Raw genomic sequence first — 12,278 nt, forward strand, 5'->3', positions numbered from 1 at the left:
CCGCTGTGCTCCGTCCCTTTCCCTCTCGTTCCATTCTTTTTTATTCCGTCTCACCGATCAGCTGACTGACTCCAGCGACTCCACTACGGCCGATGATGACTGCGATGGTGACGGTGCGGCGCCGCGTTGGTGCCTGCTCTCTTTTGCTGCGGCTGCACGTCCGTGTGCGTGACGGCGACAGGAGACGATAATAATGATAACAGCCGTCCTCCCAGCCCTGAACTAGGGAAACCGGATCCTACAGAAAAATATGCCTGGTGCATTACAGCCATATGGTGGGGAGACCGGTGGGCCACAGACAGAGAGTGGGAGAGACAGTGAGGAGGGTTTGTGAAGTCCAGGACCTTCTTTCCAAAGGAAGCAGGCACAGCCATCAATGGACAGACACCAGTTCCGCCAGAGACACTGAGTTCGGCTAGCGATAATTCAGAGCCACCAGGTTTGGCAACTCAGCCTCCGCACACACACAAGGTGCGACCGGTATGTCAGATGCACAAAATAAAAGGCGCAGTAAAAAACACGAGGTGATGAGAATCATAAGGCACAGATATCAGAAGAGAAAATGAAAATGCCAAATACGACCACCACTACAACAAAGGCACCAAGTACTACGACTACAGAGGCGTCAACCACGAAGACCACCCGCACACCGTCACGTCTTCGCGAAATCGACGGCGGCCTCAGCAGCTCTGCGTGGGTGTGTGCCCCGCTGCTGCTCGCCGTATCCGCGCTGGCGTACACCGCTGTGGGCTGAAGAACTGTATGCAGGTTGTGCGTGCCAGCACTCAGCCACGAGTATTTGTGCGCGTCTACTGTGGTCCGATGTAAATAAATAAGAAAAAATTATGGTTGTGATTTGCTTTATTTGCTTCCGCTGCTCTGCTGTGTGCTCCGTGGTGTTTTTCACATTTATCACGTTGAACGCATCCCAGAGACACTTGTATGTACTACACGCACACAACTGCTTGCATGGACGCATGTCCGTGTGTGAATTCATGCACACTGGAGCCATACTGTGCAGTCCTTTGTTTTTTGTGTGTTTTTACATTTTTTACTGTATTGCTGTTTGTTTACCCGTGTTTTGTTTTTAAAATTTTTTTTGCTGATTATTAATTGCTGCAGGGCGTTTTGTGTGTTTTTGCCCTCCCACTGTTTTCAACTGCCTCATGGTGTGTGCGCTGCCGCTTCTGGACTGCTGCCATTTGTCACTGTGCGGTGGTTGTGTGTAGTGTAGCGGCCGTGACTCTCTTTTTGCTTTCACTCTCTGTTGACGGCGAGTTAGTTTGTGCTGAAGGCTACACGCAAGTGACTGGAGTGATGGCGATGATGATGACTGGCCGTGTGCTGCTGGTGTGTGCCCTCTGCGTGCAGTGGTGCGGTGCGGCTTTTGGACGCGCGATGGACGATTACTGCAGTGAGGGTGGAGGGAACGGTTTGAGGCACACGAGTAATGGTGGAGATGACGGCGTGTCTCTAAAGGCGGACTGCGGGTTGTTAGCCACTCGAATGGCATTAATAAAGGCGGTTGAGGCGGAAGCTGGACAAGATGAATTGAGTGGTGGTCCAGGTTTATCTCAGGATACGAAGGAAAAGTTGGACGATACGTCTGTGGGAACTAATACAGTGGGCAGTGCAGCGGCTGGTTTAGGAGGAGGTAGTGTCGCAGGTCAGACAGCAGCACTACCGCCGATGCCCGGAGGATCAGGTACAGGAGGACAGGTGGTGAAGCCAGAAGGGTTGGATGCAAATGGAGGAAAGGAAGCAGATCATAAGGAGGATCGCAACGACAGTACGGCAACTGGGCCCCAACTTCAAAGCGTTGATCAATCATCTTCTTCCTCTTCTTCATCTGGCAGCCCTGGCACTCAGAACGGTGAAGAACACAACTTAGAGAATACTTCCAAGAGTGATGAATCCTCTGATGATTCACCGAAAGATGACGAAAGGGATCCTCTTAGCCAATCCGACAGTCGTGAAGAGAAGGCGGAAGAACTGGTGAAAAAAAAACGAATTAAATACAGAAAATACAAGTCATGAGGCACCAACACTAACAACAGCACCAGCCGAAGAGGCAGAAATACAAGCAGCAATACCAACAACACCACTGCATGGACATTCCGGCGCTGAGGATTCAGGAGAGGTGCAACAGTTACAACAACCCCAAGACGGCATTGAGTCAAACAGCAATTCACAAACAAAGAGCGCTGCCTCCATTACAGCCAATCAACACAATGAACCATCTGGCGACCATGCAGAATCCAGGCCACCATCACCCACAGAAAACGGTGATGCTGCCAATAACGAATCTGAAAAGAGCACTGAAGAGGGCATCCGGAACAATGATCCAGCATCCGATGGTGCAGGAACACGAGAAAAACAAAATGAAAATAAAGATGCCAATCCGAAAGAAACACCAGTCGAAGCCACAGCCACGAAAACCACAACGGTGACGACTGGCGACAGTGACAGCAGCACCGCGGTCTCCCACACCACCTCCCCTCTTTTGCTTCTTCTTGTTGTTGCGGCTGCTGCTGCTGCGGTGGTGGCCGCGTGAGAGTGAGGGAGAGAGAGCCGTGCACCGCCCGCACACACACTCGTCCTTCACTCACTGTGTGCGTGTGTGTCCCCTTGCATGGACTCTCGCCCTCACCTCATCCCACGAAGCACACACATAATGTGCCCATTGTATATATGCATGCACACCCATGCAGGCCCGTTGGTGCACTCTTTTGCACGACACGCACCGCTGCCGTCCTGCCTGGCTGCATGGGCGGAGCACCGTAACTGTTTCTGTTTTGTTTTTATTGCATTGAGTGGGCGACCTCTCTCTCTCTCTCCCTGTGTGTGTGTTTTGCTTTACGGGAGCAATGAGAGTGTGTGCGCTGGTCGTCCCACGCTTCGGCTTTTTGTTTTGTTTTTCATTGTTTTGTGGTTGAGAGCACCCATTCCGCGGGCTGTGTGTTTGTGTGTGATGATATGAGTAATTTGCATGTGTTCTATCTGCCTCTCTCTGCCGTTGCTTTCTTCTGACTCTCTTTTGTGCCGCACGGCTGCTCTGCAGGTATAGGCGCTGACAAACATACACGCACACACACATGGACATGCCATTTTTCACACAATTTGGCTGTGGCGGCTCTTGCGGAGAGGGAGGGTGTGAGCTCGTCGTGCGTCCCTTGGACTTGCTGCGGTTGTGGTGTTGTCGATGTGCAGCAGTTGACTAACGTGGTGTGGCATTGTGGGTGTATGGGATAAGTGCGTATGGATTCTTGCCCAGCAGCTGCACGTGCCGACGTGTTTCTCCCGCAGTTAATACAGCGACGGAGGATTCTCCGGCTGTGCGGGGCGATGTGCGGTGGATTTTGCGGGGAGAGACAACAGTAAAACGACTGGCGGCAGCGTGTGTGGGCTTTGAATATTTGCTGACGCGTGAAGAACAACAACATACCCGCAGTGGCTTTTACTGCTGGTGGCAGTCACCGTGTGTTATCGGTGCACTGTTCTTCTTTCTCTTTCCGTGTGTCTGTGTGCGTGAGTTGTTGTTGTTGGGAGTGACTGCGGTGGGGATGATGGTGCCACTCACTGTGGATTGGTGGCGGTGCTCACTGTTTCACTTTTTTAAATTTTCTCTCTTTCTCACACACAAAAAGGAAAGGAAGGAAGCAAGGCTAAACGCTAATAGCTGCTGTGAAATTGTAAGGCTCTGAAAGGACCAACAGCACACACACCGCCCACACACACATATTTATATGCTCTCACGTGTTGCTGCTGTGAAGGCACCCCGCACACACAACCGTCGCCGCGTGACCGGATCCAGCGGGAGGAGGAGGGAAGGAAGAGAGAGTGAGCCGCAGAGGCCCAACATGTCCCGGCATCTCTTCTATTCTGCGGTGCTGCTCCTCGTTCTTGTGATGATGTGCTGCAACACTGTTGGTGCTGCGGAAGCTCCGGGGCAGTCAATTGATCCAAATTATAAATGGAAGGACGTCAAGCATGAGGAGGGTGTAACTGTGGAATCGTTGGGTGTTCACGGCCTTCTAAAAGTGGGGAGTGACGTATTTGCCGTTGCCGAGGCGCAGTGCAAAGAAAGGTGAAAGCGACAGTTTTACTGGCATTGCATCGCAACTACTCACGAAAGATAATGCTGACAAACCGGTGGAAGTGTCAAATGGAGCCAAAGACAAGACACAATTTCTGGAAGACGGTTCCGAAGACCCAAAGAAAGTGGATGTGAGCCGACCAACAACAGTTGTGAAGGAAAATGTTATTTACATGTTTGTTGGAAAATACAGTCATACAGCTGCTGGTGAGAAGAGCGGAGCAAATGACGGGGGATTATTGCTGGTGAAAGGGGAAGTCAGTGCTGAAAGTGGCGGTGGCAAAAGAATCAAATGGAAAGATGATGACGATGTCTCGCGGATTTCTGTTGGCGAACTAGATTCGTGGACAGGGTTGATTGGCAGCGGTGGATCGGGTATTGAGACGAAAGACAGAACTCTCTTGTTCCCTGTGCAAGGCACGAAGAAGAAGGGTGAAGCACAAAACGATGAAAAGGCCGTATCGCTGCTCATATACACCTCCGATAACGCTGCTAGTTGGAAGCTGTCGAAGGGGAAGTCTGACGATGGCTGCAGTGATCCCTCCGTCGTGGAGTGGGGGGAGGACAAAAAACTCATGATGATGACTGCGTGTGATGATGGCCGCCGCAGGGTGTACGAGTCCGGTGACATGGGGGATTCGTGGACGGAGGCACTCGGGACACTCTCGCGCGTGTGGGGCAACAAACGGGGAAAGAAGTGAAGGCCGTTAGAAGCGGGTTCATCACAGCGACGATTGACGGTGTTGATGATAACAGAAATGTGATGCTTGTCACTCTGCCGGTGTATTCCGAGAAGGCTGATAAAGGAAGCAATGGAAAGAGTGAACTCCATCTTTGGCTGACGGACAATACGCACATTGTTGACATTGGGCCGGTATCCGGTGATGATGACGTTGCCGCCAGCTCCCTGCTGTACAAAAGTGATGGAAGTGAAACCAATGATGATGAACTTATTGCACTGTACGAGAAGAAGAAGGACGGTGGGGAACCATCACACAGTCTTTGGTCTGTGCTCCTGACTGAGCAGCTGCAGCGGGTGAAGGATGTGCTGGCGACGTGGAAGAAAGTGGACGACCGTGTCTCCAAGCTGTGCTCTTCTAAAAGTGATGTGGAGAGTATCTCACCTGAAAATGCCTGCAGCACTACTGATAAGATCACGGATGGGCTGGTTGGCTTTTTGTCCGGCAACTTCTCTGATGGCACATGGAGGGACGAGTACCTCGGGGTGAACGCCACAGTAAAGAAGAAAGATGGGGCAACAGAGGATGAAGGGGAGACGGGGGCAACAAAGACTTCCGATGGCGTGAAGTTCCAGGGAGCGTGGGCGGAGTGGCCCGTTGGCAAGCAGGGGGAGAATCAGCTGTACCACTTTGCGAACTACAACTTCACTCTTGTGGCGACGGTGTCCATACACGGTGAGTCGAAGGGAGATACCATTCCATTGATGGGTGCGAAGATGGATGACAGCGGGAAGACTGTACTCCTGGGACTGTCGTACAACAGCGGAGGTAAGTGGGAGTTGTCGTGCGGTGAAGAAACGCCTAAGGAGCTCAGCAGCACTTGGGAGAAAGATACAACACATCAGGTGGTAATTTTGCTACGGAACGGCACCCAGGGCTCCGCGTACGTCGATGGTGAGCGCGTGAGTAGGGATGCGCAATGTGAATTGAAAAATAAGGATTCGAAAAAGATCTCCCACTTCTACATTGGAGGGGATGGAGGTGCGAAAGGCGTCTCAGAGGTCCAAGACGTGTCTGTGACTGTGCCGAACGTCCTGCTGTACAACCGCCCGTTGGATGACGATGAGATTACTGCGATTAACGCAAAACTTTCTATTCCAAAAGCAAAAGATACAAAAACAATGAAGGAGGGTACTCCTCCACCAGAGGCAAGTAAACCAGCTACGCTGGAAACCGGAACTCCGTCTAGTCTTGGCGGGCAACAGCAGACTGAACAGGAACTGCTGAGGACAAGTGAAAATGCGGGGAGTGGCGGTTTATCCACGTCAGCGGTGTCCAGTGCCACGACTTCCCCAGCAGCCAAAGAATCAGAAAACCAGTTAACGTCGGGAACACCTCCCGAAGGACATTCAAATGTGGATTTTGATTCCTCGTCCGAGGGAGGCCAAACGGTGGACACCGAAACTGGAGACACGGTGCAGGGAGATGGAACACACCAACCGTCAGTGGGCACTCCCGCCACAGCAGATACAAATGTCCCTACCGCTGAAACCATGGCGCAAGATGGAGCCGCAGTGACACCTGAGGTGGGAGCGCACTCTGGTGAGAATGGGGAGACGGCGGGAGGGACGGATGGGCAGAAACGGGAGGAAATCCATGCACAGGACGGCGAAGTAAAGGCTGCGGCACTCAGCAGCAGCCTTGGAAATTTGTCGCAGGGGAATATCAGCGATGCCGGCACTGTGCGTGGGAGCGAACTGCTGCCATCGCTGGTTCTTCTGTTGGGACTGTGGGGGTCTGCGGCTCTGTGAGGAGTGACTGGCTGCCGCGTGGGACACTTGCGACCTCCCGAGCACAGAAATACACGTGATAATTTATTTCCCTTCTCAAATAACATTTATTTTATTCCCTGTTTGCTTTGCGTTTTGTTTTTGTTTTTTACTTTTTATTGTTCTTTTCTCTCATTTCCCTCATTCCATTTTCTTTTTTTTTGCTTTTGGGGGCAATCACTGTGGACGTTTTTTTCTTTTCTACTCTTCCCTCTTTTAATTGTTTCTTCTGCACTCTTCCTTTGAGGGGTGCCGTGTGTTTCCCGCCCAACTGCTCCACTCGCACACCCACCGACACGCTCATGACGACGGCTCTGTGCGCCTCGCCTGCTGCACGCATGAGGAGGGGCCGCGACGAACGGCGCGCTGAGGGAGCCGTGACGTGTGGGCGTGCGACGAGGGTCTGTGGGGCGGAGCACACATTTCTTTCCCTCTTGTTTTGTTTTTATTGCGGCCAGGGCGGGCAGACACCCGCAGCGCCACACACACACACAGCCACACCCTGCCGCCGTGTTTTTATTTAAGGATTTGTTTTGCTTTGCGTGTTTATTTCATGCGGTGGCACACTCTTCGGTGTCGGCCTCGCGAGCATTTCTCTCCCCTCCGATGATTTCTTTTTCTTTTTGCTGCGCTCACTCTCCCGATGGAGAGACGCGACTCCCGTCATGTCTGCGTGCTTCTCTCAGTCCCCCCACACACACGAGTGACTGTGCTCTGCGGGCCGCACTCACACGCCGATGAAAGGGCTGAGGGGAGCAGCAACACGCAGATGACCCCATGAAATATAAACGATGTGCGGACACATGGAGGGTCAGACGGTTGAAGCACACGTAACCATCCTTTTAAATTTCTTTTGTGGGCAAAATACATACAGACAGTTTGGTGTGGCCACACGACTGCCAGGCGACCTTCTTTTTTTTACTTTAAAATTTGTGTGGAGCAGTAATGGACGATTTCTTTTTCATTTATAATTATTTTGTGTGATGGGGTTTACATAAGACGAAGGGGAACGTTTTTTTGTTTTCAATAAATATTGTGTGAATTGCCACTGCTTGGGCTGCAGTGCAATCATAAGCTTGAGCGGTCTTCTTGTTGTTGTTTCCGTTATGCGTCTCCGCTGTACATTTTTGTGCGTCTCTCCGCATACTCTGCTCCCTCTTTTCTACGTCTTTGCTTTGTGTTGCTGCAGGCACACACAACCACACACACACAAGATGCACATTGCAGTGGATTTGAATGCACCTTTTGTAGTGCATGCTGGCAGTTGCGTGTGGCGGCTGTTGTCTTCTTCCGTGGCCATGAGGAGCAGGGAGAGAGGGAGCGCGCACCCCGAGTCTATTTTCCTGTGGGTGTGGAGCACCGCGTGTGACTGCGTTGAGTTGGGCTCCGTGTCCCATTGAGGGCGGGATGGCAGGAAATTTGTGCCGCGTCATGGATGGATGAGGGTTCGCTTGCTCCGTGTGCGTTGTGTGGTGGCCGCGGGTTTTGGCCATTTCCCTGGGACTGCGGGAATGAGCTGGGGGAGATGGTGGTGGATGTCTTCTCCTCCTGCATGGTGGGTGGCTGCTGGCGTTGTGTGCCTTCCTTGCGTGGATGCCGTCTCGTGCTGTGTGAACTGTGCGGCTGGGCCTGCTGCCCTCTCCTCATGTTGTCTGCGCTCTCTCGCTGTATCCGCTGTGCTCCGTCCCTCTCCCTCTCGTTCCATTCTTTTTTATTCCGTCTCACCGATCAGCTGACTGACTCCAGCGACTCCACTACGGCCGATGATGACTGCGATGGTGACGGTGCGGCGCCGCGTTGGTGCCTGCTCTCTTTTGCTGCGGCTGCACGTCCGTGTGCGTGACGGCGACAGGAGACGATAATAATGATAACAGCCGTCCTCCCAGCCCTGAACTAGGGAAACCGGATCCTACAGAAAAATATGCCTGGTGCATTACAGCCATATGGTGGGGAGACCGGTGGGCCACAGACAGAGAGTGGGAGAGACAGTGAGGAGGGTTTGTGAAGTCCAGGACCTTCTTTCCAAAGGAAGCAGGTACAGCCATCACTGGACAGACACGAGTTCCGCCAGAGTCACTGAGTTCGGCTAGCGATAATTCAGAGCCACCAGGTTTGGCAACTCAGTCTCCACACACACACAAGGTGCGACCGGTATGTCAGATGCACAAAATAAAAGGCGCAGTAAAATACACAAGGTTATGAGAATCATAAGGCACAGACATCAGAAGAGATGAAAATGCCAAACAAAACAAACACTACTACGACTACAACAGAGGCACCTAGTAATACGACCATGAATACAGAGGCGCCAACCACAACGACCACCCGCGCACCGTCACGTCTGCGCGAAATCGACGGCAGCCTCAGCAACTCTGCGTGGGTGTGTGCCCCGCTGCTGCTTGCCGCATCCGCGCTGGCGTACACTGCTCTGGGCTAAAAGGGAGCGTTGGCTGTGCGTGCCAGCACTCAGCCACGGGGACTTGTGCGCTTCCACTGTGGTCCGATGTAGAAAGTAAGAGTAATTATGATGATTGTGCTTTGCTTTGTTTGCTTCCACTGCCCTGCTGTGTGGTCCATGTTGCTGCTCCCTGTATCCGTCACGTTGAACGCATTCCAGAGACACTCACATGCACGAAACGCATACAACTGTTTCTGTAGATGCATTTTTGTGCTGGTGCATGCGCACTGGAGCCATTTGGGTGCATTTTTGTGTTCTGTGTTTTTTTACTGTTTTTCTTATTGCTGATTTTTTACTTTTGTTTTGTTTTTCCTTGTTTTTGTGTTCTTGTTGTTGCTAAATTATTACAGGGCGTTGTGCGTTTCTTAACTTTTATTGATTTAATGTTTCTCATGAAATGCGTGCTGCAGCCGGTGTTTTTTACTGTTTTTTTTTTTCTCTCTCCTTGTATTTATTCTTGCTTTGCGTTGACGTGTTGTTAGTTTGTGCTGAAGGCTACACGTAACTGACAGGAGTGACAGGAGCGATGATGATGACTGGCCGTGTGCTGCTGGTGTGTGCCCTCTGCGTGCTGTGGTGCGGTGCCGGCGGTGGTTTTGGTGATGAAGAGGAGGGTACGGCACTTGTTGTCGTTTCGCCTGGTGGTCGTTCGAATGACGGTAAAGGCGGGCCGGGATCAGTACCACCTTCACCGCCAGGAACAGGCACATCAGGTCCACGATCAATAGTACCCGAAAGTCAAGGATCACAAGAAAGAATTGCGGGAACATCTTCAGAAGAAAGAGAAGAAAAAAATTATCAAAACAAAGATGAAGAAGAGGAAAGCGTTGCAGAAGATGGTGAAAATTCAAGACATCAAAAAAGGCTTTCAGAGCAGCCAACACAAAAAGAAGAATCTCACGAAGAAACTCCAGAAGAAAAAGGACCGAAAAAAAGAATAGAAGAAGAAAAAGATGTGCCTCCTCCAGGAGAGGAAGGAATAAAAGGGACACAACAGTCACAATCGCAACAACCACCGCCAAAACAATTGCAGGTACAAATAACAGCACCGGCAGGAAGAGGAGGCCCAACTGCACCAACAGGGCCAGCACGACCACCAGCACCCGCAGAAACATCATCAATGGATGGAAGTCAAACAATAGAACCAACAGATTCACGGAATCCATCACAATCAACGCATGATAAGTCACCGTTACAAACCAAAACGGAGTCCAGTGCACCTGATCCACCTTTAAAAATGGCTTTCCCAGCGCAACATGGTGAAGAAACAACCACACCGGATTCGGTGATGAATGCATCTGCAGGAAGTCAAGCGAGAAATACAGCACCATCCACTTCTACAAGTGGCAGTGGTGAAGCCCAGAGTGAGGCGGCTGGGAATGATGCTCAACGGCGCAACCCCAACAAATCACACGACGACTCCGATTCTCGCAAAAACAAAGTTTCCACAACACTCAGTGAAGCAGCACCCCAAGCAACAGAAACAGTCGCCGCCGCCCAAACAAATCATACGAAGACTACAGGCGACAGTGACGGCAGCACCGCGGCCTTCCACACCACCTCCCCTCTTTTGCTTCTTCTTCTTGTTGCGTGTGCGGCTGCTGCTGCGGTGGTGGCCGCGTGAGAGTGAGGGAGAGAGAGCCGTGCACCGCCCGCACACACACTCGTCTTTCACTCACTCTCTGTGTGTGTCCCCTTGCATGGACTCTCGCCCTCACCTCATCCCACGAAGCACACACATAATGTGCCCATTGTATATATTGCATGCACACCCATGCAGGCCCGTTGGTGCTCTCTTTTGCACGACACGCACCGCTGCCGTCCTGCCTGGCTGCATGGGCGGAGCACCGTAACTGTTTCTGTTTTGTTTTTATTGCATTGAGTGGGCGACCTCTCTCTCTCTCCCTGTGTGTGTGTTTTGCTTTACGGGAGCAATGAGAGTGTGTGCGCTGGTTGTCCCACGATTCGGCTTTTTGTTTTGTTGTTTTACTTGTGTTGTGGTTGCGTGCGCCCATTACCTTTTTTTATTATCGATTATTGGTTTGCTTAGAATGTGGACGCATGATTTTCTATTTTTATTTTATTTTTTCTTTTTCTTTGAGATATTGTCAGGGTTTCTTATTCTTTTCAAACCATGGAGTGCCTTCCTTAACGTACGGCATGTGTCAGTTGGTCCACGTCACCAGGAACCAAAGGAGTGCGGCGGGCAGCAGCAGCAGTATAAGGCGGTATGGCACGTGAAACCGCACGAAATGACGGACAAGCAGATTTGCCTGTTGCCGAGGCAGAGCGCATACGCGGCCAGGTTCAGTGCGGAGCACAACCGATTCCAGAGGATGAGGGTGCGGCGCCGCCACGCCGCGAAGATATCGCCAGCTTGGGCTGGATGAAGCCCCAAGTTTTTCCACACGGACTTCCAGAAGCGTAGTGAAGCCACGGCGTAAGGCTTGATTTTGTTCCTCCCTTTTCGGATGAATTCTGTGAAATGCAGCATTTTTCCGGGAGAGGCAATGTGTGTGCTTTTTATGCTACTTCTGCAGCGGACTCGGCTTGTTCCATTTTGTTTGTCCAGATTGTTTTGGGCTGTCACGGCTGCCGCGCGGGATATGGCGCTCAGCTGCTCGTAAGATACCACTGCGAATATCCAACCATGTGGACGCGGCGGCAAGAAGTGTTTCACTCGACGAGGTGAAAGCAGGCCAATCCGCTTCACGCAGGGCAAAAGTGGCTTTCTCCCGCCGAGGCAGCGTGTTGGCTATTCGCGGAATGCCATCTTCCATCCCCACCGAGTAAGATATTAAGCAGTGGTCCGAATCCATGTAGAGAGTGGACTGCCAGTGGGAGATGCGCAGGGCGCGGTACGCAGTCACGTCAGGGGACGAGGCATTACGATGTGTGATCCGTGTTGCCTGCGCCGGGTCATTTGCCGGCCCAAAATTCATATCAATTAAAATAGCAACAAAGTTCTCTTCTCCAGTCGTTAAAGGTATATATGACTTTCCCAGAGTCCATGATGTAAATTCAGTTTACCCGCGATAATCGCTGCGGGGCCTAAGCGACGAATGGTACTAATAAACGAAGAGCTCTTAAAGGTTGCTGTGGGAGGTTACAGAGATTCACCACGCAGATGCTGGGACAGCCCTGTGGAAATGCACGGACAGCAATGGACTCCAGGAGGTCAGTGCCAGTGAGCGGCAGGCGCTCGCACGGCAGAG

At 51.6% G+C, this 12,278-nt stretch overlaps 1 protein-coding gene and 4 pseudogenes across 1 annotated transcript, besides 3 other annotated features; all 5 read left to right on the plus strand.

Annotated features, from left to right (window-relative positions):
- Positions 1-12,278: a sequence feature (areas not merged during assembly with more than two copies in the genome that could not be assigned to a particular haplotype).
- On the plus strand, positions 93-755 carry Tc00.1047053510085.4 (annotated as a pseudogene).
- Tc00.1047053510085.10 lies at positions 1,318-2,556 on the plus strand (annotated as a pseudogene).
- Tc00.1047053510085.50 lies at positions 3,747-6,587 on the plus strand (annotated as a pseudogene).
- Positions 6,673-6,774: a sequence feature (T-rich).
- On the plus strand, positions 8,369-9,043 carry Tc00.1047053510085.54 (annotated as a pseudogene).
- Positions 9,310-9,401: a sequence feature (T-rich).
- Tc00.1047053510085.60 (mucin-associated surface protein (MASP), putative) lies at positions 9,590-10,687 on the plus strand (the record flags this gene model as incomplete). The annotated part of the gene is made up of 1 exon (XM_802032.1): positions 9,590-10,687. The coding sequence occupies one exon, from the start codon at positions 9,590-9,592 to the stop codon at positions 10,685-10,687; it is 1,098 nt and encodes a 365-aa protein (XP_807125.1).

Source organism: Trypanosoma cruzi, genomic scaffold (genome assembly GCF_000209065.1).
Source record: "Trypanosoma cruzi strain CL Brener 1047053516605 genomic scaffold, whole genome shotgun sequence".
NCBI classification, from domain to species: domain Eukaryota; phylum Euglenozoa; class Kinetoplastea; order Trypanosomatida; family Trypanosomatidae; genus Trypanosoma; species Trypanosoma cruzi.